Source organism: Strigops habroptila, chromosome 15 (genome assembly GCF_004027225.2).
Source record: "Strigops habroptila isolate Jane chromosome 15, bStrHab1.2.pri, whole genome shotgun sequence".
NCBI lineage: Eukaryota > Metazoa > Chordata > Aves > Psittaciformes > Psittacidae > Strigops > Strigops habroptila.
Genome location: NC_044291.2, coordinates 3051255 through 3078826, shown reverse-complemented (window position 1 = coordinate 3078826; position 27572 = coordinate 3051255). Strand labels below are relative to the sequence as shown.

Below are 27572 nucleotides of genomic sequence, written 5' to 3'. Positions count from 1 at the left end.
GCAATGATTTACTATCAACATTAGTGTTTCAAACCTCTTTATGATGTTCAAAATTATACATCCATCTCCATTCCATAATGCCTACCTGAAAATAATTTTGCATACTTTCAGGTTGAAATTCCAGCGTGAATTTATTCACATTAGAACAGATTGATTAAGAACTTCTAAGCTCCCAAAAGAGGAGGAAACTTCTAAAATATGGATTATCCTTCAAACAGGTAGTCCAGTAATTATTGAAGGATACATCAGGTTTTTCAAATTGCAGCTTCAAAACTAGACTACACAGTCATAAAATATCCTCAACCTGACGTGCTACCTAGAATTTGAAGTTTGCTGGAAAATTTGGCTTGACTTTCAAAGTTTTAACATTTCTATCAGCAGATGTTTGCACTGGCTTATGACAAGGAAAAAGAGAAATACCAGCTTGAAAATAGCAGACCCAAGATGATAGTCATAAAGAAATCAGTATTAACATAAAAATAACCTAAGCATTTCAGAAACAAACTGAAGAACCTTTGCTGCAAGATGACCAGTTCGAATCTACCTCCAACTCACAGACCAAAATGAAACTACCATGAGCAGCCCTGCTGCTAAACTGTGTGAGTATATAAAAGGGTTGTTTAAAAGTGAGTTATTGTGTTTATTTAGTATGAAAACTAAGTAAAAAAAAAATCATAGCTCCATATTTTTATATCACTGATTTACTTCTAAATAACTTTAATTGCTTATTGCTATAAACACTAAGTAATCTAGAGACTTAAATAACTGACATTTTCACTCTGGAACACGACTAGAAAATGTTCTGCCTCTTGCTGACAAGCTTCATCAGGGTAATGCTGGGCAGGTAGGAGAGCCAGAAGCAAAGTGTGATTTTATTGGCCCTTTTTATATTTATATATTGACTTACTGTAGAAAACTTCTAAATATGAAGCATTACTCAAGTGTGTCATCTTATTACTATCGTAAAGACAGAAAGGAAAGCCTGATACACTCACAGCTCTATACCAACTAGTTGTAAACCAAAAATAACACCTCTGTCAGATTGAAAAAAACTCCCCTCATCCAATACTCTACAAACTCAAGTTCTGGTTTTGATGCTTAAGCTTTAATCCCTGCCATTCACGGCATTTCTGCTGAGACAAGTTTGGTGAATTTTCCCTTCTCAAACCTCTCTTTCTTCCATAAGCTATTATCTAACATATCTGCATTACTTAGATCTTCAGCAGAAAGAAATGATGTAATTTTGGAGCCTTCCAGGTAATAGGTACCAGAAAATGGGAAATTATATATAATTATGTTCCTGCAAAATGGAAAATCAGAAATCAGTCATAAGCAATCATGTCATGCCATCAGTGTCAGGCAGCCTGGCCTCTAAACAGCACATTTTTTGTCAATTTTTAAACCGAGTTTGCTGAGGAGACATTTTGTTCAGTTCTCTGGTAGACTCTGTTTTTGTTACTCAGCTTTTTTTAAAATGTACTTTAACAACAAAACCAAAGAAATCCTTTCTGCAACCCTAATTCTAAATGAGATCATCCTCAGAGCAGTTAATATACTCGGAGACTTCCATTAATACAACTTGGGTATTAAGAGAGTTGAGGGGAGGTTTCACTGAACAATGACCATACAGCAAGATGAGCCCACTCTGCCTCAGCATAGCAGCAGAACACAGATTATTAGCTACTAATTACGCTTAACTATGTCATTACAAATTCTAACATGTGCTCCAAGATGCCATGAATGTATCTGCTGCACAGGAACACTTCCTAATCTTGTTCATGAAATAATTACAGGGGCTCTATCCTGCCAAATGAGGCAGTAATTAACCCTAATTGCTCAAAATGCAACTGGCTAATTCTAGGAGATTAATCAAGGGGATTCAATTATTATTAAATGACTTAATATGACAAATTGCTACATTAGGAGAGGGGGGCTTTGCTCCATATGACATTACTTTCCCAGCAGTGCTGCACAAGATACATTCATCGTTGTACTCTCTGTGTAGGCAACTTATGGCTTTTGCAAATCTTACACTGTGTTTGGATCCAGCTTTCCTAACAACCACCTCCTGGTCAAGGACCTGGATCAGCACTGGACTGTGTGTTTGGAATGACAAATTGATACCCACAGTCCCCTTCCCAAGGTGACATTACACCACAGTTGCAATATCTTTCTTTCTGGCAGGTTTTCTACAATGCTTCTTGTTTACTCCTTAAAATGCATATAGGTAAAACTCAATTGCTCTGATCAACGGACAAAACAGTCTAAAGAAGGCAAGCAGCCACAATTCACAAAGTCCAGGTTTCATGATTCCAGTGAAGGTACCACCATTACTTTGAATGCAGGTCTAATCCTAGTTTTAGCCCACTTCTGCAGGAAGGCAGGGAAGGGAGAGAGATATGAGCCACAGTAGTGAAACTTGATAATAGTATAGACAAAATACATTGCGGGAGAGATTCCAGAGACGCACAGGAAATGAAGCCAGAGAGCCTGCAGTTTCATGTAGGATGAACTTTTTCTTGTATTTGGTAATTACCTCTTCAGCATTTATTATTAAACTATAAAAGGAGATAAAATACATTTATTCACTTACACAACCAACTGCTTTTCTTTGGCCTTTTCTTCAAAGCACAAGAGAGAAGAGAAAGCCAACCCAGTACATGTTTTTATAAGATGATTTAAAAAGACTTGCTTTAAGCAAAATTCAAGCTATTTCCTTTTTCTCTTATTATCATCAAAAAACTGGATTCAGGAAACTCTGGCAGGCTGGCAGAATTCCAAACTGGATATACCCTAAAAGTGCTATAACTACACTATAAACAAGAGAGGGGAAGAAAAGGCTAAATGCTAAGTAATCTATAGACCTTTATAAAAGCAAGGGAAGAAAACACAAAAGGAGAAAGATTAAAGAGACACACGTACTTACCTGAGGATCATGCTGGTACTCCTGCCCTGGCAGCTTGCAAAGAGGGTTGTTCTGGTCCCCTAGATGATGCGGGTGGTTATGCTGCCCTTCCATGGTATCATACCAAACTCTGCCTCACAGTTCTGCTGGAGTAAAAGAAAGGGGAGAGAGAAGTCTCATCATTGTCCACCCAGCACGGGAAGCGGCAACAGGTCAAAGCTACCATTGCTCTCCCCAGATTACAAACCAAAACCACCAATACCACAAATATTACTGGTATCACTTCACAATAAGCAAATTAGCAGAAAATGGGTTTATTTGGTCAATGGTATGTTATCTATGAAAGATATCACTTTTGTCAACTAACAGTGGTGGGCATTACCTCCCCTAGAACTGCTGAACAGAGATGATCCCCATTTGTACCAGGCACATAGTGCACAACTCAAGAAAGGTTAGCACATTTCCATATGTAAAACAGAAGTGACAAAAAGTCGCACCAGACAAGTTGCAGCATTCTTTGGCCAAAGACAACCTAAAAGAGTAGCATTACCCACATCCTTTCTTCTCCACTCTGAAACTAAAAGTTTTCATGCAAGTTGGTAAGCCACAGGAAGCGGTGGCTAGAAACCAGGTTAGATTCAGTGAGATCAAAGCATTATTCTAGGAATAAACAAACAAACAAAGGAAATTTCCATGAATTATTTTGTTCCAGTTTTACCTACAGCAATTACTAAGCACAGTTGTCCAGCAGAATGTCCTACAAAAACTACAGAAATTAAAAGGATGTGGTGTTGGAGAAGAGAATCTAATAGAAGTGATCAAATACAGAGCTTAGTGTAAGGAGGTGAAAATAAATTCACCATCTCAAATTATCCCTCACCCTGTAGAGACCAATTCAGTCTCCCCTCCCTCCCTCAAGTGTGAAAATCTCCTTTGTGAAGTTCTGAGTCACAACAAACAAAATTGAACCTTCATTTATGCTGGCAGCACAGGTGGTAAAGAGCTGTGAAATCCAGCACTTGTAACACACAACTTCTACACAGCTCCTCTTGGTCTACCTTGAATCAAATTATTTCACAATATGCCGAGATTAGTTTTATTTTGAGCAGTATTATAAAGCCAATATATACAAACAAATAAATATATAAAAACTTGTGAGTAACAGGAAGGAAGAAGAGACACCAGTACTTGCGTGAGAGGGCTCAAAAAAGAGGTTACCATCAACCCTAACACAAACCAATCAGAAGGAACTGGAAGTGCGGTAGTGGGTTTCCATTTTTCAGGTTTTTTTATATAGGAGAAATTCCCCCATGGTTGAATGAGGTAAAGGAACTGGTTTCCTGAACTGTCCAACAACTACCCTGGTAATTTGATCAGTTGTTCAGGGGACACTGAGAGCAGATCTCAGTGCAACTTGCTCCATGCCAGTCCGGGGTCAGGCTCTGGTCCTCAAAGTACATTCACAGTATATACAGAACGTGCACAATAAATACACAAACGCCCTTTCCCCACAAAGGGCGGTGTGAAGGTTTGGGGCTTATTTAATAATGTTATTCATAGCCAGTTATTCCATTATCCACACACACTCTAGGTAATATGTCATTCAGAGTCACATTGTTGCCGTCCTTAGCAGTGACAAGGGAAGATTTAGTGGCCAACACAAGCATTTGCAGAAACTTGTTTCAAGAGTTTTGGCAAGTACTCATTCAGTGAAAGAGCACAACCTGACCTCATTAGTGTATTAATAGTGCATGCCTGGCACTTGGGCAATGACTAACTCTTAAATTAAAATACAAAGGTATTTTAAATATTTGGGGGAGTAGGGGAGAAAATATGACGCAGAAGAACTTCTCTAGCAAGTTGTGCTTGGTTCTTTTAACAGCTGTCAGTGAAATAAAGCCTTTAACTCTGGCAGATCTTTCCCAACCCCAGCTACTGTAACACGTACACACACATTATCAGGGAGAAAGATGAGAAAAGGCTCGTCTTGTTTCTTAAGCAAATGAACTTTCACTCTAACAAAGCACTCACTAGAAAAGAGTTGTGGGAGCTGGAGCACCTGCTGCACAGAACCAGGCTAACACATGGGCTGCTCTCAGTAAAAGGTTTTTCAAAGTCAGTACTATGAAACTCCATTGGGAGAAGGATAAAATTAGTGTGATTTTAAGACTCCTTCAGTATCAGGCTTTATTAGTAACCAGGTGAATACTTAAAAAGTAAAAATATGTCTCTTAATATCAACATTAAACTGTCCGATGAAATTTCTATCTTTTTTATTTTTCAGGATTTGAAGAAAGGCTGTTTACTTGAAGGGAGAACGTACCACATGTTCTTTCTCAGCTCACAAGATCAGAGAACACCCTGCGATGGACTGCAGGCCACCAAGGGCCTTGCTTCTCACTACTGATCTCCAAAGGGATTCAGAAATTTCACATCTACAGCCTCCAGATAAAAGGCACGTCCAGGCAATGTCATGTGAAATATCTGCAGTCTAACGCTGATCAAACATCATGTCTACCGTGTCCTGCCTTCGGAAAGGACGAAAGCTCAAAAAGGGAGTTATTTCTGAATACAAGAACATGAGTCATCTGATCACACACAGATCTGGGACATTCCTAGGAGAACCATAACTTCCCAGCTGCCACAAGGAAACTCAAGATACAATTACTTTTACCATAAGGGATTAGACAACGGGAAGGCAATTAACAGTGCAGGGCAGCCTGGCTGCCACCAGCATGTACGGGAATGTATTAGGTGGAGTATTTGGGTCTCATCACTGTTTGTTTAAAGCACTACAGCTGGAAGCAAAGGAAGAAGAACGAACGAAATATCAGCTTTGAAAAGAGATACGGCACAGCTCACATGACACCAGCCCCGAGCCCTGACACCTACAGGACAGCGTGTCCTGCTGGAAGCTGTCAGCTCGGCTATTCTGGGCTACTCGCAGGCACACACTATAGGTAGACTAGAAGGGGGATCCCCAGGAAGGGGCTTCGTGGAGGGTCTTGAAATAACAGCCAATGCCACAAAGGCACTTTATTATGTCAAAAAGGGTCCACAGATTGCACAGAACCATAGTTCTGCAAAATCCTATGGGCTTTTTGAGATTCTCTTTTAAAAGGTTTAACTACTGAATCAATATATTGGTTTAAATTGAAATTTAATTATAGTTTGAATTCTATTTTAAAACATGAAAATGTTGAGCAAAGAACATGACACTTAAAACCAGTGACGTTGACCCCTATTCCAGATACCTGCACTCTCCTGAGGAAGTGACCATGTTTTGAGCTACCTTTCGTTAATCCTTAAGATCGGGTGCACTTGATCCCCTCTCGTCCAGATCATTGATAAAGATACTAAACAGAACCAGCTCCAGTACTGAGCCCTGGGGAACGCCACTTGTGACCAGCCACCAACTGCGTTGAACTGCATCCACCACCACTCTTTAGGCTGGTTAGATAGGAGCTGGTTTAGACTACTGAACAAAACCATAAATACATAAGAAATGTTTAAATCTGTTCAGCCACCCTTACTCTATCACTCCACTCAGGCTACACAATCTGTACATTAAGTTATCTCACAGAATGCAACAGTTACCATAAAACCTTTCCTTTTAATTAACATAAGCACTAGAATGAGATGTAGCATATCAAAAGCCACATCCTGATTCCTTTGAAAAGGAATCATCTTCTCAAACTTACCTGAATGAGTTACAACCTCCCACCTCACTCAGGCTATACAGGTTAGGATGGAAGGATCCCATGCTAAGAGAAGCTGTTTCTCCATACAGCGTCATGTGAATGTTCATTAGACACACCCCAGTAAAAAGGCTGAACCACGTAACATTTCAGCTTAGTTAAAGCATGTAAAGCCTCATTAACTGACAGTGACATCAAGAGCTAATGAATTTTCTTTTAATCATTTTTAAAGTAGCAATCTTAAACGCAACCCTTAATGCAGCAACATCTAGAACCAGTGGTTACCATACCTAAATCAAAGTCATGTCTCCTCATCTAAGTCAGTCACAGACCTGAATGAGAAGTGGGAGAAAACAGATCTACTGTCCTGGTATATTTCAGGATGTAACTCTAACAACTGGACCAAAATCAACAAATTGACTTTACACGTCACTTCTTAGCTGCAACAGGATCACTGACATGACACAGCATCAAACAAATCAAATAGGGAAGAAAAAAAAGCTACTCAACTCAAAACCAAGCAGTGACAGTAACACTCCAGGTTCAGTCTCATTTTCCTATTACCAAATGAGGGGGGATGAGGAGGAGCAGTTGCAGACAAATAAGTGAAGATTTTTATATCTGTTTAAACAGCCAAAGACAATAGGTGGAAATAAGAGGTCTTGGAATAAGCTCTTTTCACATTGGCACGTTTTCAGTTACATTGTTCTCGCTCTGCACTCTCACTTCTCCAGCGGCAGGCTTTTTTATTCCTGCTTCCAAGTTTCCTACAAAGCTCTGCAGTGTCAAACATCTTCAGACTGGGTCTTGACCATGACAGTAAATTAGAACAGTTTTAAATTGCATGAAACATCACATATCTTTCCAGAAAGTGGATAAAAGAACAGGATCATCATCTGTGAAAGGCCTTACAAGAACGACCTAACAGCTTTCTGGAGTTACTATGAATACTCAAGTGTCTCATACACGAGTCCCTGATAAAATGTATGCCTCAAAGATCCACATATACAAAAGAAGGACTGTACATAGTTCATAAAATCTCTTGAAGCATTTTCCAGCTTTTGAAAACTGATTTCCACCCTATTTTAAATCAAAACTGAAGCATTTATCTCTACCTCCAGAAAAGCTGCTTTCAGAACTATATGCTAAAAAAGAAAACAACTGATAGCAACTGGGTCCCAGTCCTGGATTAAGGAGCAGATAACCATGTTTGGTTAGTGGTAAATGAAGCACAGGGAATAAGATTTCATCAAAGCCCTATTAATGCAGCATTACTTCCAGGACATTCCAGTCAAGTCGTGTTAAGAATGTATCACAATTTGTTTTAGTATTTTGGGTCAATTTTCATCAGCCAAATTCCATATTACTTGGTTTGGCTGCCAACCAATGCAGCAACTTTTACAACAGCAAAAGCGTCAGCAGTTCAGATTACGTTCAAATACTGGAGTTTACAATCATTCAACATTAGCAAAATCAATTACCTTGTACATGTGTCATCTCTGTGCTACAGACACAGGCTCACTTCCCTCTGCACCAACCACAAAAGCACATTATCATACCAAAATCAGAGGGAACTCTCATAAATACAGATTCCACTGGTATTTCAAATTACTAAAATATGGGTATTCAACTGCATAGCATAAAGTGAGACATATGTTGTCTTGGTAAAGCTATTAACTCTCTAATACAAGAAAGACATCATGACAGCACAGAGCCACACACAAACAATGACAGCTCCCATCCAACTGAATGGTGCAGGCATACAACTGTTTGCTTGTACCTGATCCACTGGGGAAAACAGTTTCTGAAACAATGGAAGGAAATGAAAGATTTCCAATTGAATCAGAGGCCATCTTAAAATAAATCAATATTTGAGAAAATGTAACTGAACCCAGGGCAGAGCTGCTTTACTTCTCCCAACAGGTCTTAAGGTATAACCTAAGAAATCTTGAAAATGACACACTGAGAATACCCAAGGTACCAAAACCTTCCACCTCAGGTTTGTATCTCCATAGTCTTGCAGACAATTCAGTTACTCTTAGAATAGAATAATAGAATTCAGAATAAATTTAACAACATAATGGGGAATATGCCCAAAGCCCACGTGGGATGAGCAGCTTATTCTCTCAAACTAGAACTTGATGTAGGTTTGTCTGTCACTATGTGTCCTCCACTCCACAGGGGAATAATGCAAAAAGGAGAAACACAAAACATATTATGCCAAAGCACCTAAAAAGAGACTCCATCTGCACAGTAACATGACGGGAGTCACAGTCCTCAAGCACCCTGGCACTTACTGTCACCCTTCTGCAGTACAGTTATTCCTGCAGACAGTGGCAGTATTCACAGGTAACCTGGAATTTTTACAAAGTAAGGGAAAACAAACCCCATCTTTGGGGGTTAGGGTAGCTCCCCTACTACATCCAGGCTGCAATTCCTCTTTGGGTACCTAACTGTACCCTTATGCCTCATCCCCTCCATCTGACTCCTGAATCAGTAGAAATCAAACGAACACACAAAACCCCATCAAACCCCAGGGTACCTTGCAGGTATCTGACAGGTGGGATTCGCAGAGCAGAACGGCCCAGGGCACTTGGTAGCAAAGGCCAAGATCATTAGTTACGAGATACTCATTAAGGAGCAGAACCTCATCAGCATCTTGGCATTCAGTCTCACACACCTACTGCCCTGGGGTGCAGCTCCTCTCTAAACCAGCTTGGTTAAACAGCTGTGACCAGTCTAATCGGGTATCACCATGTGTCTCTGGATGCCTCAAACTCAACTACAGGCCAAATTATTTGCTCCCAGATGTATAATCAACGTGACAGGACAATGCACCTCTAAAGCAGACAGCAAAGCAGAAGTTTGAGTGCTCGGTGTTACAACCATTTTCTGTACCAACACTCTTCACCTTCCTGCAAAGACACACCAGCTGCTTCCATATTCCCTGCATGCAGCTCTGCTGCTGCCCACAGCACTGCAGGGGCCAGCAAACCCAAACACTCCAGCCACTGCTAAACCGATCTGCAGGGCCCCAGCAAGGGGTGGCACTGCACAGAGCAGCTCTCTCTGCAATCAGAGACTTACAGTGAACAGCTTTGCAAACGCAGAATGAGCCACAGTGATTCCAGCTTTCCCTAGTACTGCCGCAAAGAAGTATACTGCACAATAAACTATGAGGTTTTCCACTTTTGCATCACTTCCTACTCCAAAAGCAACACAACTCCATCTCAAGGAGCCTTAGCATTCCTGGTTGTGGGGGCAGCTGTGCCCTTCCTGGAAATGTTACGGGGCTTTTTCTGCCTCTGACCTGCTCCAATGCCCTCAAATATCATGTGATATTATATATATGCTTTTATATATATCCCTCTCAATAGCCTCTCACTTCACAGGCACTTGGGAGAGGGAAGAAAGCAGCTCTGTTCAGGTACCTTGTTTAGAATGAAAAAGACAAGTCTTACACAGTTCCAGAAATCCATGAGTTGTTTAAACACAGTCAAGTACATTACTTAAGCTACTGCGCAAACGTCCATCTTTTAACATACACAAATATGTTTATACATATCCATATGAGATGAAGGGTGCACACAAACCAGCTCCCACGTCAGCTGTGGATACCCGCAGCGGATACACTGGGGGGGCCCAGGCTCTCCCACCTCCCAAGGCAGCAGGAGCTGCTCACTGCAGCTCCCCGAAGACTGGAGCAGTGCAAACTCTTTTGCAAAATAAACACAGCCACATCAGTAACACTTTCTGCCTCTCTACTGCCCAATAATATTCTTCCTGTAGCTTGCTCATAAAATAAATCTGTCAGGATACTATATGAGATTACCTATATATTTAAATGATGATCTTGGCTTATGATTACATTATCGCTGCGGTTCAGGGTACGTGCTGTGGGGAAGGCAGTCCAATCCTAGGAGAGTATTATTTTCGAGTGACTTTTATTGTCCATTATCTTACACCATTTCTGTCACAGCTATGATGCCTGGTAGGAATAGTTCACAACAGAAATATCTTTGTCGTTAGTATTCTCATTGCAATTTAGTCAGATCAACCTTTAAATCTCATCCATCATACTGAAGAGCTTTGGCAAAGCACGCGCAGTAATATATGCTTCCATGCAAAACCTAATTACAGGCTAGGTTAAAAAGCCTACCCCATTCCTTCTGCAGTGCAAGGTGACAGGAAATCCTGAGCTTCCCTTGGTTTCTCACTCTCCCTTTTTGCTGGTGAAGTGCATAACCCATTCATTACAGCAGACTGATTCTGTCTGGCACATGACAAACTTACTTGAACCTAACAATTAAACTTCTGACAGCGTTTCCAAAAGCAGAGAGTATTTACTGTAAATGCTTGACAATTTTTTCCTCTCTGCTCATCTCTCTCAACAGTCACCTTATGATGACTGGAAATTACCATAAGCAAATAGCAGCCTAACATCCAAAAAACCCCTCATGTTAATGTGAAATACACACCTGCCAACGCTGAAAATAAATATGAATATGAATGTTAAAGGAGACAACATGAGGAACGCCACTGAAATGCATGAGACAGGAGAGAACTGCAAGAGCACAGTTAAATAATACTATTCAATAAAGAATTGCTCAGAAAGAGCTGCCTACACAACACAGAGCTGGCCAGTGGCTGCCCACAACCACCAGCCCTGCAGAGGAAGGACCGAATTCAAGTTAGTGTATTATCTAATATAACTTTTCTCATCCTCATTGACATAAGCTCTAAATGGCAAATAAAAACTGGCAGCAATCAGTTTTGCCAGCCTTTAAGATCAGGAAAGCTTTAAAGGGCCCTGGATCTAGTACTAAAAGTAATAAAAGCATCAGTACCAAACACAATTAAAGACAATAGTTGTGTTGCAAAGTAAGAGTTTCTTTATCAGTATTTTTAAGCACCAAGACCCCTATCTGTGTTCTTTAACTCCACCTTTGAGTTTCACTTAGCAGATGGGTGTTTTTGCAAACTTTCAGAAGCACATCCTCATCCAACTTTGATAACTTGTATTAACAGAAGGTACAAATACCCAAACCATGAAATTAACCTCACTGTGAGAAAATACAAAAATATATTTATGCATTTATACATTCAAAATTTTCCAAGTAGCTGCTGCCCAATCAAAATGTAGAAACCAAGTCACAGCCCTCAGTGAAAACTGTACCTGCAATTTATAAACCCCTAAAAAGGACGAGGATGTTTGTAACAAATCAAACACGGAGCAGAAGGATGGTGTTTTAAACACACTGTCCATTTTACACCTGAAAGCAGCTGCAGATAGGTTTGTGTTAGGACTTTGTGCACAGATTTTGTCCAGACTTTGTGCAAACTACATTTCAACAGCCAGCAACAGGCTTCTCAAAGACTGAGAATGTTTCAGTAAAACGGCTGAAAAGCCCTAGAGCTTTTTCATACTATGTCAACAACTGATATTCATTAAACAAATGCTGTGACAGACACTGTAATTCACTGTTCCATACCTAGAAGCAAAATGACATTAAGTCAACTATTTAAAGCTCTTCAGAGCCACATCACTGTAGATGTCAATAAAACAAATGCCTCCTGCCAATAATTAAGTATCTGTGTCAAGCTTCCCACTCTCAAATCACTCTCTACATCCAGCTCAGGTCCATATTTCCATTTTAGACAAGCCGGATTATCTCAAATACTCTGTATTCTAGCTGGGGACAAATCTAGGAAAATTACTTGCAACTTGCAAGGTCTGACACAGTATTCTCCCTCCCTGACTGTACTACTATGCCTGAAGATGCTACTTGAGTTTATTCAGTACTTCTGATAGAATGTTTCATATGCCCATTACTTCCACCAGTTCTCACCACAACCAGGAAGGCAGGGAGCTTTCTTCTAACTTTGGTTTAAAAAGGTTTAAGCTACGTGTTGGGTTTGTGGGGCTTTTCCTATTTTATAGTATCAGCTCTCTAAAACTTTGTCCCAAATCAAAAGACACAACTGTTTGCAAAAGTCTTCCGAATACAGTTTAGATGCCATGCAGCTCAATCTATCTCTTGCAAGAGATGATTTCACATAGCTTCTATTAAGCAGTCCTAGGATCAGTGCCAAAAGTACTTGATGATTTATAATTATGACTAAGTAATCAATGTGGTAAATATTCCTTTTCACCAGCCTAACTGGACTATTCCCACCTCTTATTTCACTGCACAGAATTCCCTAGTGCAACACTACATGTAAATATTTGTGTACAATGTTTGCGCGAGATGTAGATGAATATCAAAGACATATTCACATTCAAAATTGAGGATGGATAACAGTCAGTGGCATTTAACCTGACAATGGTTCCTTTGAAGAGACAGAATACTGTTAACACAGCACAGCAACAGCAGGCTGCATTCTTCCCCAACTAGTTTTCACTTATGTATGTTTCAGATAAAGTAAAAGCCAACACACCTTAATTTATATCCTTTTAGTTGCAATTTTGAGCTTTCCAAAAGTAGTCACTATATTCATTTTTACCACCTTTGAAACATTAGCGATAGACCTCTCAGGCCACTACTGGTGCTAATGAAACACATGTTAAAAATAAACACATACTAAATCTACCTGGAATGTTACTGTATTGCTTACCAAGCATGCAACAACATGCTCACCTTTTCATCCATAATGCAATAAAGCTTTCAAGCCTGAAGCCAAATTATTTAAGAACATTTCTGTTATCCTTCTCAGAATTCATTAATTTTGATGAAGGAAAGATTAAATATAGGTTGGAAATATATTCATCATGTGAATGTTCACAGAAACTGCCAGACATTTTCACATCATTAAATCATAATTGAAGTAAGCAACATCACATACAGCTATGAAATGTGTGCTGTCTGTACCAGTAATGTCAACTTCATTACCCTGCTGGCTGTACCATCTCCTTCACCCATCAAGGGAACAGCCAGCCATTTGCCCATAAGTAAGCAAACTTTCTTTACTACCAGCAAGTTGACAATCTACATGTGAAATACAAGTTTCCACTCTCAACCAACATCTGAAGAGCCCTTGTAAAAAAAAGAGCAAAAAATCAAGTAATAGAGAAGACTGATTGTTCCCTAACTATGGTGAAAAGATCCAATTGAAACCAATCCCTAAAATAAGTTTCTACCCCACACAACTAAGAATTTAAACTACTTCCACAGCTTGCTCCCACTGAGACAGCTTTAGCAACCAGCCATCTCAAACAAGAGCACAGGCAAATCTTAAGCCAGTAAGGCAAAAACAGAAATAACATGCAAAAGTATGAAAAAAAATAAGTCAGTTCTGCTGCTACAGCCCCAAACCCCCCATGTGGGAACTGTTCAGCCTGGCCTGTTCTCAGAAAGCTTAACAAACTTACAACCTTAAATCCTAACAAAGCTTTTATAAATACATGTGTGATTGGAAAAACCACCATTAGCACTAATAAATAGCTTTTTATTAGCACACTTCCAAGCACCTGACCAAAAATAAGCAAACCTCACAAAGATACTTCTGAAATATTGCTGGAATGTCTCAAATGGTTAAGGAAAGCTTAGGCAGGCCAAAGAAAAAGAGCAAGCCTGTGTCTGATGGGCTCGGAATGCACAAAACCTGCTGTAACCGCTCAGTTCATGCAGTTTGTCTCTACAGCCACTAATGTGAGCCTTCACAGCCAACATATCTGTCTCAAATACAGGGAAAAGGAACAGAGGAATATATGGATATCTGTATCTATATAAATAGATATATGTTCACCCAACTTCAAAACATCAGAACAACAGCTTGAAGTATTTACATTTCTCATAATCATAAGCAAGAGGAAATGATGCCGAGAATTACACAGCCCAGCCAACCTAAAGGCTCATATGATTCAAATCCAAAGGCAACTTCAAAGCCACCTCATAAAACCCTATGCAAAGCTTCCAAGCAGCCAAATGCTCACATTGCAGCAAGAATTTGTGCAGCATCTGGATCCTGCAAGTAATGGCCAAAAGGAAGCAGAAACTCTTCCTCATGTAAAAAGACTTAACATTTTTCTACTTACGAAAATAGTTACATTAGAAATAGGTTGGTATTTCTTCAGCCTCAAAATAAGCTAAATAAGACTGTATTATCAATATTCCTATAACGTGTTTCATCTACACTAAATAATCTGCTTCCTTACACGTTCCTGAGTATCTGGAACTAATGGCATCAGTATTCCAAGAATTACTGTATCTCTTTAGCTCATATCCACACTTCTATATCACTGTATGTGACACATCTCCATCTCCTTTCCCACATGGGCACAGTTTTCCTTAAAGAAGACAACTCATTCAAGAGTGTCTTGCAAATCAAGGCTATGGGGTACAACAAACAACCCCTGTTCTTTATAAAGTCTGCATAGCTACTTTTATTACTTATTCTGATGACAGACAGGGTTAATGAAGTTCTTGAGAAAACTCTTCCCCTTCCTGGGCTAAATGCCCAAATTCTTTCAGGATTCACAAGACTTGTCTATTTAAATTGGGTCCAATTCCCCCCCCCCTACAGAAAGGCCTGCACAGAATGTTCTGAAGAGAAACTGGGAACTAACCTTTCAAGAAAATTATAACTAAATGCACAAGCTCTGTGCAAGAGACAAGTCACATTTCACACTACATTCTGCCCTCTATGAAACAGTTTTCTATTATTCTAATAAGCTTCAATATTGAAACATAAACTCATCATATCCGATTATTAAAACCCATAAGCTCACTCATGCAAACAAAAATCTATCCTGCCCACCCCGCATTTCTTTCCCAACCTCCCCTGGCTGCCAAGACACCGCATGGATCTCACACTAATACTGTGCTGTTAGAACACAAATTTGTCTATTTGAGGGAGCAGAAAGATTATACTTTACTTACCAAAACAACAGCTCCATAGTTTCACTTCCAGTTTCCTGTCTGAGAAATCTCTGCTCTACACCACACAATGCCTTTCAAACATTCCCAGCTCCACAGCAATATTCTGATGAGAGACTAAGCAGTTTCTCACAATATGGGTACAAAAGACTGGCAGAGTGGAGAAGACTTGCCCTGCCCCAGTCTCTCCTCCCCCCTAAAACTGAGGTCCATCTCACAGTAGTTTTGCAGATACTACACAGTCCTTCACATATTAATAAAAAAAGCACTTGTGCCAGAGAGCATGAAAACAAAGAGTTAACAGACGTCTGCAAAGGCTTTACATTATGTTTTCAAAATGCAGCATCTGTTCCATCCGCCACCAGATACCTTCCCATCAGCCACAGCCATGACGAGAAGTACTTAGGGTTAAAGTGCTAATGCAATTAAAAGAAAGAAACAAAAAAGTCCAGCTGAGGCACAGGATGCAATTTAGCTTTCAGCAATCCATGAACTAAGTAAAATGTAATTTTCCAACCATCTCAAATTACCAGTTTTTGAGAGTAATTATGCAGAACACAGCTGAAAATATCTACCACGGACCAGTTCATCAGCATTCAAAGACAACTGTTTACCACCAGATACTTGCACAAACACAAAGGTTTGTTTCAGAAAAGAAACACAAATATTTACAGTATTTCAAAATAAGATACAACATGTTTTAGTAATATTAATGCAAATTACGTTGACACCTTATTAATACCTGTGAATAACACACTACTACTCATCAATAGAAATCATTTTAAGTCCAGCAAAATCCATGCACAGCTATCCCAGACCAGGGAAGCAGCAAAGCGAGAGCAAAACCAGAAAAATCAACACGAAAGAGCAGTGACAGCAAAGGATCAAACTGACCTAATGTAAAACCAAGCAGCTTCAAGAGCTAGGAGGAAAATATAACTCAATAGTGATGTAGCAATTTATTTGGAAATGAATGAATTGCTGTATTAAGCATCCAGACTTGACTGGAGTCAAAGATGGAGTCAAAACAGGCCTGTCCTGACTCCACACTCTGCTCTAACCCCTAGACAGGATCACAAAATAAATGTGGGTCACCACAGTGATGTCAGCAGGATCCTGCAGGGATTTGTAGGTATTTGGAAAGCAAAAGGAGTGTGTGGGCAAGGTTTCTATAAAAACAACAAAGCCATTTCAGTAGCACACATTCCTCTGAGCGGACAGAGTTCCCACACTACCATCAAGAGCTGCGTTGTTTTAAAAGAGTAAATGTGTGGAAAAGGGGAACACACAGAAGAAAAATAAGATACTTCAATAAACAGAACATATTTATTAATGAATTTGCACCATCTACCAATTGGCTGACAGACAACTTCAGACGGAACCAAGGCACGACAGAGTTGTATCCAAGCCCCAGAAACGCGAACCCTTGGTGTAGGGAGGCAGAGGCAGGACTACACCAACCAGTTTGAGAGGTCAAACCTGACATTTAAAACATGGGAGGTGGCAGGGGGAATTGCTTCAGCACAGCTGGTAACCCCAGCTCCACTGCATGATAACTCGCTCCCTGAAGAGCTTACAGTTTAAACCAAGCCAAAAGCCTTCTTAGTGAAATGATAGTTGGTCTATGGAAGAACCTGCCACGTGCTCCCAGCAAAGTGTACAACCACATACTTGCAAGCACCAGTATCTCATGCTATGGTAACTGCATGAAGGAAAAACTATGGACAACAGCAATGGAGCCCAGAGGGGAATTAATGCCACACTGCATGCATGAACAAAAGCCACCCTGGTTATTACTGCTGCCTCATGACTTAAGAGTAGATAGAAATTTATATGTAATCCTGTATAACAAATTAGAAATCGTTTCCAAAGGGAAACTATATTCCCCACATTATCTAGCTGCTTTTATCAAATTCATTAGTGCCATCTATGCCACCAAAACAATGAGCAAGCTGGCACTCAGCTGCCCCCAATTTCCGATGGATAATAAGAAAGACAGCATGTGACTTCAGCAAAGCCTGATAAGACTCATGATGAATGATTCATTTCAAACTTGAACTTCCTTTGGAGCACCAGATGCAAACAGGTTCTTTAAAAACAGATACAACACGCTCATCTGCCAACCCAGGCTTCACTTTCTGTTAAGCTTTTCCAGCTGACCAACTTCCCACACACCAGCCAGAGCACAGACACTGCCAGGTTCTCCTGCTAGTCCCACGAACTCTGAAATAAAGCTGCCAAAAGGCAGGGGGGCACCTCAGGGAGCCATGCTATGGCCATGCTGAGTGGGAGAGAAGACACCAGCACAAAGCTCCCCTATGGAGCTGCCTTTAGCAAAATGTAAAACCAAATACTCCAAAAAACAAAAAGGTGTGCCCGGATCTGGACAAGGTGACTAGGAAAGGATGGCTCAAGCAGTGCTGAGATGCTGGTTTTCATTGCCTTGTTATTGACAGACTAGATGATGCTGAGGCAGTAAACATTTGACTTTCCTCTTCTGAAAATAAAGCTCCTTTCCTTCACTACCCCTTTGACATTTTTCTAATCCATAAATACACAGAATATTGAAGGGATTTATGGAAAAGCAAGAACAAACATCCCACAAACAGAAAACAAACATCACACATAGTGCGATGTGCTTACAAAACAAGCAGCTCTGAGTAAACCCTGGTTGAATCTTTGGAAACAATACACACTTCATTGAGAGTGACAATGTACAGCACGTTATACTCTAAATGCTACAAGGTCTGTTTGCCCATGGGAATGTATCAGGGTTTACCCCTGGGAAGAAAGAAAAGTACAACTGGAACTGGGCTCCTTCAGGGACTTATTAGATCCTCAAAAAGCCATCACAGATGTTGAAACGTGCTTTTGCAGCATAAGTTTCACACTTCAGCATTCACAGGTAACAGAAGGAAGAGACTGCAGCACTAGACTGTTAAGCATCTCTGGCCTTATCTACCTCAGGCTTCCCAGAAAATTTCCTACCATCCTGCTATTTCCAAGAGCTCCTGGCCACTTGAGCAATGACAGATCCTTCCCAAACCCAGAGTTGCCATGTCACCAGCAATCTTCTTGACTACGCATACCTCTCTCCCACCCTACAGCTCCAAACTTCTTCTCAATGGGTAAAATGCTATGGAAAGAGGGCATGCCCCATTGCTCCACAAGGATCACCACCATGAGGTTGCGGTGCTGTGGTAATGTGATAAATGAGCAACAAGAAAGGCAATTTCAGGAAGAAAAACTCCACTGCTGGGAGATGACTTCATTCTCTTCCATAGGCCAACTGAAACCCCAGGGAGTCAGAGCAGGTTTCCGCTTTAAGATGGACAACTACAGTGAGAACATAAAACTCAAGTCAGCCACCTCTCCCCACTAGAGGGTCAAATCCTCCCTTGGAGGGTTGTGTGCTCACAACACAACAAAGTATTTGACTTACAGTCATCAGTTTCACCTCTAGACAATCAAGAATATTTAAACACTATTTGCAGCAGTTTTGACTTAAGTAGTTGCAAGTTGATTAACAGCCTTTCCTTCAGTGAGAACTGCTGCAAGCTTTCCCTCGCCCCGCATTCGTGATGAAGCACCAAAGCCCAAATAAGTCATCAGTCACTTCAAAGTGACTATGATGCAAACCCGGGAGACTAAAAGAAATCCCAATAAATAAGTCACAGAGTAAGTTATTGCATACCTTAATATACAAAGAACTAAGAGCAAACACAGGTAAGGAACCATACCCAACATTGTTTACCCTTGAATGGTAAAGTTCTTACAACTGACATAACGTTACAAATTGAGTAATTGACCCACGAGGAAGTAAGGGGCTCGAGAGAGTTAAAAATTACCCTATAAATACCATAAAGATTAACAGATTTGTAATACCCACCCAAGAAGCGCTTACTCTAAGTAGAATGATTATGAAAACACAGCAAGAATATTTACTACATAGTACTGAGTTCAGTATATACAGACTGCCACAAAAGGCAGCACTGGCTCTTAATACAGTGACAGCTGAAAGTCACCACTTAGGTTTCCCAACTGATTAAAGGGTAGCAGAGACACTGAGTTGTGACTTACTTGCTTCTTTGGAATAGACTCATATATTTTTTAAAACCTTTTCAAGCTTGTTTAGGGGGTTATTTTGTTCCAGTTAAATGTTTCCGAGACTTCTCATTTTGCACAGCTCTGACAGAAGAGCTAATGAAATACTGACAACATGGAAGAATGAAAGCAGAACTTCCATGAATGAAAGAGGAGGGAATTTTTGTGTCCATGTTTGTTGGTATCTATTCTATCCTGAGTCTTTACTCTTGGAGGAAAGGAATCTTAATATATCCACAGCTTTTCTCCCCATCTCCTCACCGTAATGGTGTATGTATGCCCAAAGAATCAGAACCCATCACAAACTCTCCAAGACAGGCTTGACCTTCAAAGTCTCCCTAAGCAAGAAACAAAATGTTCCAACAAAAAAGCACATTCCTTTTCAGGCCAGCAGAGACAACTGTCCACAAGGTTAAGAGCAGGACAGAGACTTAAAACTGAAATTCCTGAAAGGAATTGTATTGAATGTACTGTGAAGTTGCAACCCATCCTGTAGGTCAACATTCCCCCATTATCACACCATCTGCAGTGATTTTGATCTCCAATTCCACAGTTCAAAAATCATTAGGTTAAGAAAAAAGTTATTCTCCCATGTAAGAGAGGACAGTTGGTTCTAAGCAAAGAAATACTGGAACCTATATTATCTATCCTGCACCACCTGAACCAGTAGACAGTGGCTGCCTCAACTGAGCACCGAGCATGGACTCAACAGCTTGTGCTGTGCTACCTCCCAGCACATCAGATCTTGGAGGGAACAACCCCAACTATCCAGCACCCATTTTCCCTGTCAGCGTGGACTTAAAGCTCAGTTTCATGCACGCCATGAGTTTTCAACAGGCTGGTGGATCTTTCCCGCCTTGCAGCAAGTGGGCTTCTCAACGACCCAACAACAAAAGTAACTGAAGAACAGGATCTGTCACTGAACTCTGCAAAAGGAAAGACTTGCAAATCCTCCCCAGGGTGTGGAGCAACACCTGCTCCGTCAGCAGGCTGGGCTGGGCACAGGGTCACAGCCCTTATCAGTTTGGTTTTTGACCACTAACGCACTAGGTGAGGTGAGTATGATTCACTTGGACATAGTGCATTGACGAGGAGGATGGTGAAAGTGTCCCTGATATGGACAGCAGAAACAGTCCTGGGGAATCCCACCCAGATCAAATACCAAAGGATGTTTTGGGCCCAAAAGGTGGGATGCTGCGCTGAAATGAGACACTGAGACCTCCCCAGGAAGGTCCCTCAGCTGTCTCTGGGCGATGCTGAAATGCGTATCTGGGGATGCACCAGCCAGGCTGTTGACAGCCGTTCATCTTGTACATAGCTGAGGCAGCACAAAACGTTATCACCCCCCTCCCTCCACAAAGGGGAATCTCTGCCCTTGTCTCTAGCATTGCCACACTTGGATTTATTACCCTTGATTCCTCATTTAGGCTGCTTTATAAGAGGCTTAAGATCATCAAACTAGCATTGCCTGAAATGAGCACTCCCACACATTGTTTTGCCACCAGCAACATGAGATTGGAGCCATGTCCTTCCCCTAACTAGAAGGCCTATTTCCAAAAGGGATTCTGGAACAGCCTCAGCAGCATCTCCATGCTTGGAAAAACAACATTTCCAGACAACTTCCAACTGATGTTACACAAACCACCCACCCACTGAATTTAAAAAAAAAGCAGCATGTTACATATCATATTGCGATAAATCAATTCAGAGGTGCAGCCACATTTTAAAGACATGGTGAACCGAAACGTGCATGGACCACCTGCCAGCTCCTGACAGAAAAACCAGAACAGCTTCAGAATGAGAACTTCTTGAAATCACAACCAAAACCACTCAACATTTTGATAAAATGACAAAATAAATTGCCTTCCTCAAAAGCAAATGTACTGATCTGTTAGAGTTGGTACCCGAGGTCTGTCCTAAGGCAGGGCCTGGCTTGGCACCTACTTTGATTCATCATGTGAAGCACATATAAAGACTGAGGTCCAGAACTGGAGACCTGAGTTACTCAAAGCAAGTAAACACAAAACCTTTAAGAAATGCCTTGGGGTTGTAATATATCTGCTTAAAAAAAAAAAAAAAAAAAAAGGAGGGGGGAAAAAATAAAGATATCAAGGAAACAACCATAAGGGGAAAAGCTCTATGCCAGCAGCAGCAACTTTTTAATTTCAAAAGAACAATCTTAACCATCTCCTGCATTTTGTCATCGGACATGTAGAAACTATTTTAATAGGCTTTATAATTGCCATGGTGTACTAGCTCATACAGCAATAAAACAGCATATCCATTTACAATCTAAAACCAAAATCGGGTAGTTCTGTGCACAAACCATTTCTGCCATCTTGAGATCTCAGCAGGAAACACTCAACTCCAACAAAAATCAGAACTCCTTTCACGTTGGCTCTTTTTTGGACTTCATTGCACTTGGCTCGTATTAAAAATATGGATTTGCTACATGCTTTCTTAACAGTCTCTAATCTACTTGATTTTGTTGTGTAAAACACAGTACAAGAACAGGACAGACAATACCACTTCACCTTACTGAAAGAGCAGACTAAAGTAGTAACTCAAACTATCTGCAAGGGGGGGGTAGTTGTTTGAGGGTGGGGGGGTTGTTGCTTGTTTTTCCTGAGATATAATAAATAATGCATTCCGACTGCTAAACAAGCATTTGTGAGCTTTCAAGAACAGTTTCAAGTACAAAATTCCTAGAGTCTCCTTCACTTACACTATTTGGTTTCAAACAGATAAGAGTCTGCTGTCGCTTCACTTAAACATGTAACAGGAAACTCAAATTTGACTAAAAGGTTGTATTACATTACTACTGGTTTTATATGGAAACCTTTTTAGAAGTAAGCAGCTAAGGGGAAGGTTTTTTTCCTCTCCCATCTGCGACAGACAGCTGTTCACTGCCTGGAATCTATGATAGCAGACACTTAAAGTAGCACCAAGCTGAAGTAAACACTTTAGAAATGTAATTTTGTTAATCGTACTACACCATAAAGTTATTTGCAATTTATTTCACCATGCCATGGATAAACTCTATCATCTGACTGAACACAGGAAGCCAAATTTACTGTTGGAATTGAAGAAAAACATTTTTTTCTGAAATACTTTTAAACGTTAAAAAGCAATCCAAAAGACTCCTCACACATGAACAACAATGGCATTTACAGCAAGTCCAGATGTTTAAATACTTAGCACAGGTTAGAACGTGCAGTAATCTTGATCCAATCCAATATGCATATAAAAATAAGCCAAGATAGAAAAAGATGCATCTATCCATTAAAAGATTTGTCAGCTTTACAAACTTCTGCATTCAAACCACTATTAAAAATAACTCCCCGTGGCTTGCTGCTTTTAAGCAAAATCTAGCTCACCAGCTCTAGGACTGCACACACACAGAACCTCGCTTCTCCCTGTCCTACACGGCAGCCAACTACAGCCTTGCAGCTTCCAACTGGCTTTAAAAGCAGACATAGATCTCCACACACCCCCAAACCTGTGAGAAATTTTTAAACAAGTGTTTTATACCATTTCATTTTCTGTGTAATTCACACATACTGCAGCAACTTCGACTTGCCGGGAAAAAAATATGCTGTAATTTTAAGGTCAGCCTTAAATCTAGATTTTGCATGCAAATTTTTTGGCTTCTGTTTTTTTCTTCAGAAAGGAAGATACTGCCAGGGCCAACATTATCTCTCAGTTTCAACACCACCTTCTATCTCCTACATACTATTCTTTGTTTTCCCCTCCTACTAATCTTAGAGACAGAGCTCTACAGTGAAACATGGAATTCAGAAGTGAAGAGACCTATTACATCACATCCAACATGCTCTGCAGCCATCAGACCACTGCTCCATTAAAAGCATGAGGCCAGAAGGGTCCAACATGCTTTCCTCAGTGCACATCCTAGCCCCTCCACTGCAACAGTCCTTCCGTCCCTCCGTGGCTCAGTTCCCCTCTGGGCAAAAACACAGCCAAGGAAAACACAACTTGCCCTTTCAGCTGCCACAAAGAGTAAAGTGGTTCAATCCTTTTATTTAATCCAACTTTGGTTTGGGTTTTTTCCCCTCCTTTTTTGGTTCCTTAGTTTTACACCACTATCCAGAATGCCACCCCTGGCACAGCAGAACAGAGAACATAATGGTTGGTAGCACCAAGCTGTTTGATGGTAGCTCAGCCATGCAGGGACTGTGCATAAGACATGCCAAATCTTCCCAATTCTGTTATCCTTAGCTTTCAGATAAACCATACTTATCTTCTAAGGCACTTTGAAAAGTACTCAGAAAAAGCACAAAGAACTTGCTGAGCACTTGCATGTGCTTGTACTAAAAGCTTTACAAAGGGAAGGGTGAATATAACAAACAGCATTTAACAGGACTTAGTAACAGAAGAAAGGATTCTCAAGGACCCTGCCTTGAACCGGACACAGTATTTATTAACTCTGTCCATTTTAGACAAACTTTAACTTCCACAGGATTTTATTTAGGAAAGGCCGTTTTGTCCAGTCCATGTGTCACAAACACACATGAGCCTCCTCTGCTGTCGAGCCAGCAGAGTGGGTCACCGTCTTCTCGTCAAAATCACATTTTCTGGGCCTTCAGTGCCAAACAGTATCAAGACGACTGGGAATTATATTTCAGCTACAGGAAAATTGCATGTTTGCTTTCGATACTGCAAGAGAGTTTTTCTTGCATCTTGCATTTACACTGTATGCAAAGACAAATATGTAACTTCCTACAAACAACCCAGCCAAACACTTGGATAGGTGTACAATGAATTAGTCACCATCATTCCCATGGAAGATAAACCAAACTGGTTAAGTGAGTTTACAGGACAAATACAGAAGCGTGTGTCACAGGTAGCATGGCTCTTCATGACTTCCTTACTCCCAATTCTCTAACCACACAGAGCATCATGGCCACTGTGCATCTAGGTGAGTGTCGAATTGTAATAAGACTGAGGAGGTTGCAATTAAAAACATGTTCATTTAATGGTAAAGATGATCCCAACTTCTAAAATGAGGTTCTGTGTGCTTATTTTTCTCATTTGCTGGAGATCATCACAACCAACCTCTTCTATAACAAGAACATCTGAGAAAAGCAAATTAAAATGAGAAAACCCAAACCACAAGTTGGGTTATTAAACTCACTTCCTGTAAGGACTGTATCCCAACTAGGCTTCATTTAGGAGAGAGCAAAAGTCAAACCCCATAGGTCACACGGACGCCCACTTTCATCATCTCATTTTTTAAATCTTCCCCTAGTACTTCCTCTGCTCCTCCAGAACATACTGTCCATTTTCTTGCTTTAAATTCAGAATGAGTACATTTGGTTTACACCCCCTGCCCCACTTACTGGCTCCTCCAGTTCGCACGGTCTAGCCTGTAGTGCACATTGTTTGTTGTCTATACATTTGTCATAGCCTTGAGGTTAAATCTATTTGGCACCACATAAAGTAGGAAGAGATGTTAAAGTACACCCACTAATTTGTCTTCTACGCATTTAGAAGGTGTGCAGGAGGTGGACACTTGCTGGTAACTATCCCCCATTTCACAGCTAAGAAAGCAGAGGCAAAGCAGGAGAAAAACCCACACAGGTACTTCTGGCTCCCATCACCACAGAAGAAAGTGACTCCTTTTACTCTGAGTAAACAGCCACTAGTCGCTTGTTCAGTATGCAACAGGTAGGTCTGAATAAAGCCAAAAAGCATGCTGAAAGAGAAACTTCAGGATCTCCCACTACCTTCCCCGGCACAGCCTTGATCCCTACGAGGCACAAGAAAAGCCAGCGTAGGCTCAATATTTTTCTATGTACATTTAAGTGTTCTACACTCACGTGAAAGCTCTCGGGTAGGACCATGGAATGCTACAAAGTGCTACAAAAAAAAATTTGTTTCCCTGTGTGGATTTGGGATCCAAGTAATTCATCTTCACCTTCATTTTTCTCCCTACAAAATGAACGCTGAGGCATTTGAAAAGGTCTATTAAAACTAGTGTTCAAATTACGTGTCTGTCCTGTCTCATAAAGTATGTACTCATCAAGAAACAGAATTCCAGAGAAAGGCGGGAAAACCAAACAAGTGTTTTATAGGTCACAGGTGTTAAGAAACCAAAAGGTTGGTTCTGTTGTGCAATTCCTTTGGGGTGACAGCAGTCACTCACACTCCGTCTAGAAATCTCACTTCCCACAGAAGATGCTCTTTTTCCATCGGAAGAGAAATTCCTCACAGCCCCCACTTTTTTAGGTCTCTAAGGCAGAGCCACAGCAAACAGGGGCAGCAACACTTATCAAAAAGAGGTTCCTTCCCCCCCACTCCCCATTGCTGCTTAAAAGATGACTGTCACAAAGACTGTCGACAGGGAAAAAATAACAGTGGAAAAGAGTTTGACTCAATGTCAAGAGATGTCTCAAAATGTAAAACCCGTACAAACGCTGCAGAAGTGCAACGGTTGCTTACAGTGATTCACAAAAACGAACTTTTAAAGAAGACACAGAAATGACAGTGAGACAGTCATAACGCATCAGGAACTTGCATCACTGGACTTCTAATTGCTACAATATTTCCTATCAAACTACTTACACTGCAATAATGCCATCGGCAATCACCGTTGGCAGAAATACCCTGCGTGTGCGAACAGACAGACAAACAGATGGAGCTCAGAAATCCACCATTGCTCTAAACAGGCATAAATCACACTTCGGAGGGAATAACACGTTGGGGGGGGGGGGAAAGAAAGAAAGAAAAAAAAAAAAGAAGGTATTTCATAGTTCAGCTCTAACATGTGCTCTCTCCAAAGCAACGTGGTAATCCCTGAAGCGCTGGTTTTCTCCGAGTTCCTGTCGTTTGAGGGAGCATCCCCAGACAGGTCCGCTCCCCTCGCAGCGGGGTCGGGGCAGGCCCGGAGCTGCCGGCTCAGGAGGCCGCAGGGGGAAGCCCCTCGGGAGGGTCTCGGGGGGCTCCCTCCGCCAGCCGCAGGAGCACCCGGTTCCCCCAGAGATGAGGCAGACGGACTCACAGCCCACGCCGAGCTCCCCGGCGAGCAGCGAAGCTCGGAGAGGACCCCTCCGCCGGGCACGTGTGCGTGCTACACTGCTGCTTTTAGTGTTAAAACATACCAAAACCCCTCCAGAGAGCTCCACAGTGACACCAAACCGCGCAAACATTCCTGCTTTTACAACAGTTCTAACTCCGCTCGCATCGCAGCGCTGCCGGACGCCACCTCCCGCAGGAGCCGACCCCCTCCGTTCCCGTCCGTTCCCCCTCCCGCCCGGGCACGTGTCGGCCTCGCTGCCGCGGCAGCCCCGGTGAGGCGGAAGGCAGGCCACGAGGCGCCGCGGCCCGGACCCCGCGCGGGCCTCCGCGGCCCCGGCATCCCGCACCCTCCTTTGCCCCCTTCAGCGCGGCCCGGGGGAAGCCGGCGGAGGCGCGGCCGGACCGCCTGAGGGGCCGCGCGGCGCAGAAGGGCCCGCGGCGGTTACACCCCCGGCACAACGCGGCCCCTCGGCGGCGGCGAGGCCCTGCGGTGCTCACCTGCGGCCGGCGAGGCGGTGGAGAAGCGCCGGTGACCCGTCGCGGAAGGAGGAGCGGGGCGGAAGGGGGAGGTTCAGGCGGCCGCGGCCCCCGCAGCCCCGCAGCGACCGAGCGAGCGGCGCCGCGTCCCACACGCAACTTCGCCGCGCGCGCTCGCCGCCCCCAGCGCACGCGCCGCCGCCTGCCGCCGCTCGGGCGCGCGCCCCGCCGGCTGCCACGCAGGCCGGGCGTGCCGGGAGCGCGCAAGGGGGGGGGGGGGGCGGTGCCGCGCGGGGCCCCGAGCGAGCGACCGCCCCGCCGCGACACGGCGGAGTCCCCGCGCCCGGAGCACCCGCCCCAAGGGGTTTCCCGGAGCCTCGCGGGCTCGGGTTGAGCAACTCCCGCCCGCGCTCGGGGAAGCGGCCGCCGCCGCCTCCTCCGCTTCGGTCCCGCGCTGCCCGTGCAGGAGGGCGGCAA

At 42.2% G+C, this 27572-nt stretch overlaps 1 protein-coding gene across 3 annotated transcripts in view; it reads right to left on the bottom strand.

The window, feature by feature from the left end:
* The window catches only part of NEK6 (NIMA related kinase 6), a 61723-nt gene extending 34363 nt beyond the window's left edge, over window positions 1-27360 (bottom strand). Inside the window, exons 1-2 of one of the 3 annotated variants that reach the window (XM_030506749.1) lie at window positions 27117-27360; window positions 2927-3051 (exon numbers count right to left, since the gene is read on the bottom strand). In XM_030506749.1, coding sequence (XP_030362609.1) covers window positions 2927-3019 — 93 coding nt within the window. In that variant the 5' untranslated portion in view covers window positions 3020-3051; window positions 27117-27360. Of the gene's footprint in view, window positions 1-2926; window positions 3052-15482; window positions 15750-27116 lie in introns of those variants that run through there. The other 2 variants (XM_030506750.1, XM_030506751.1) reach the window with 2 other exon arrangements.
* Between the last annotated feature and the right edge of the window lie 212 nt (window positions 27361-27572).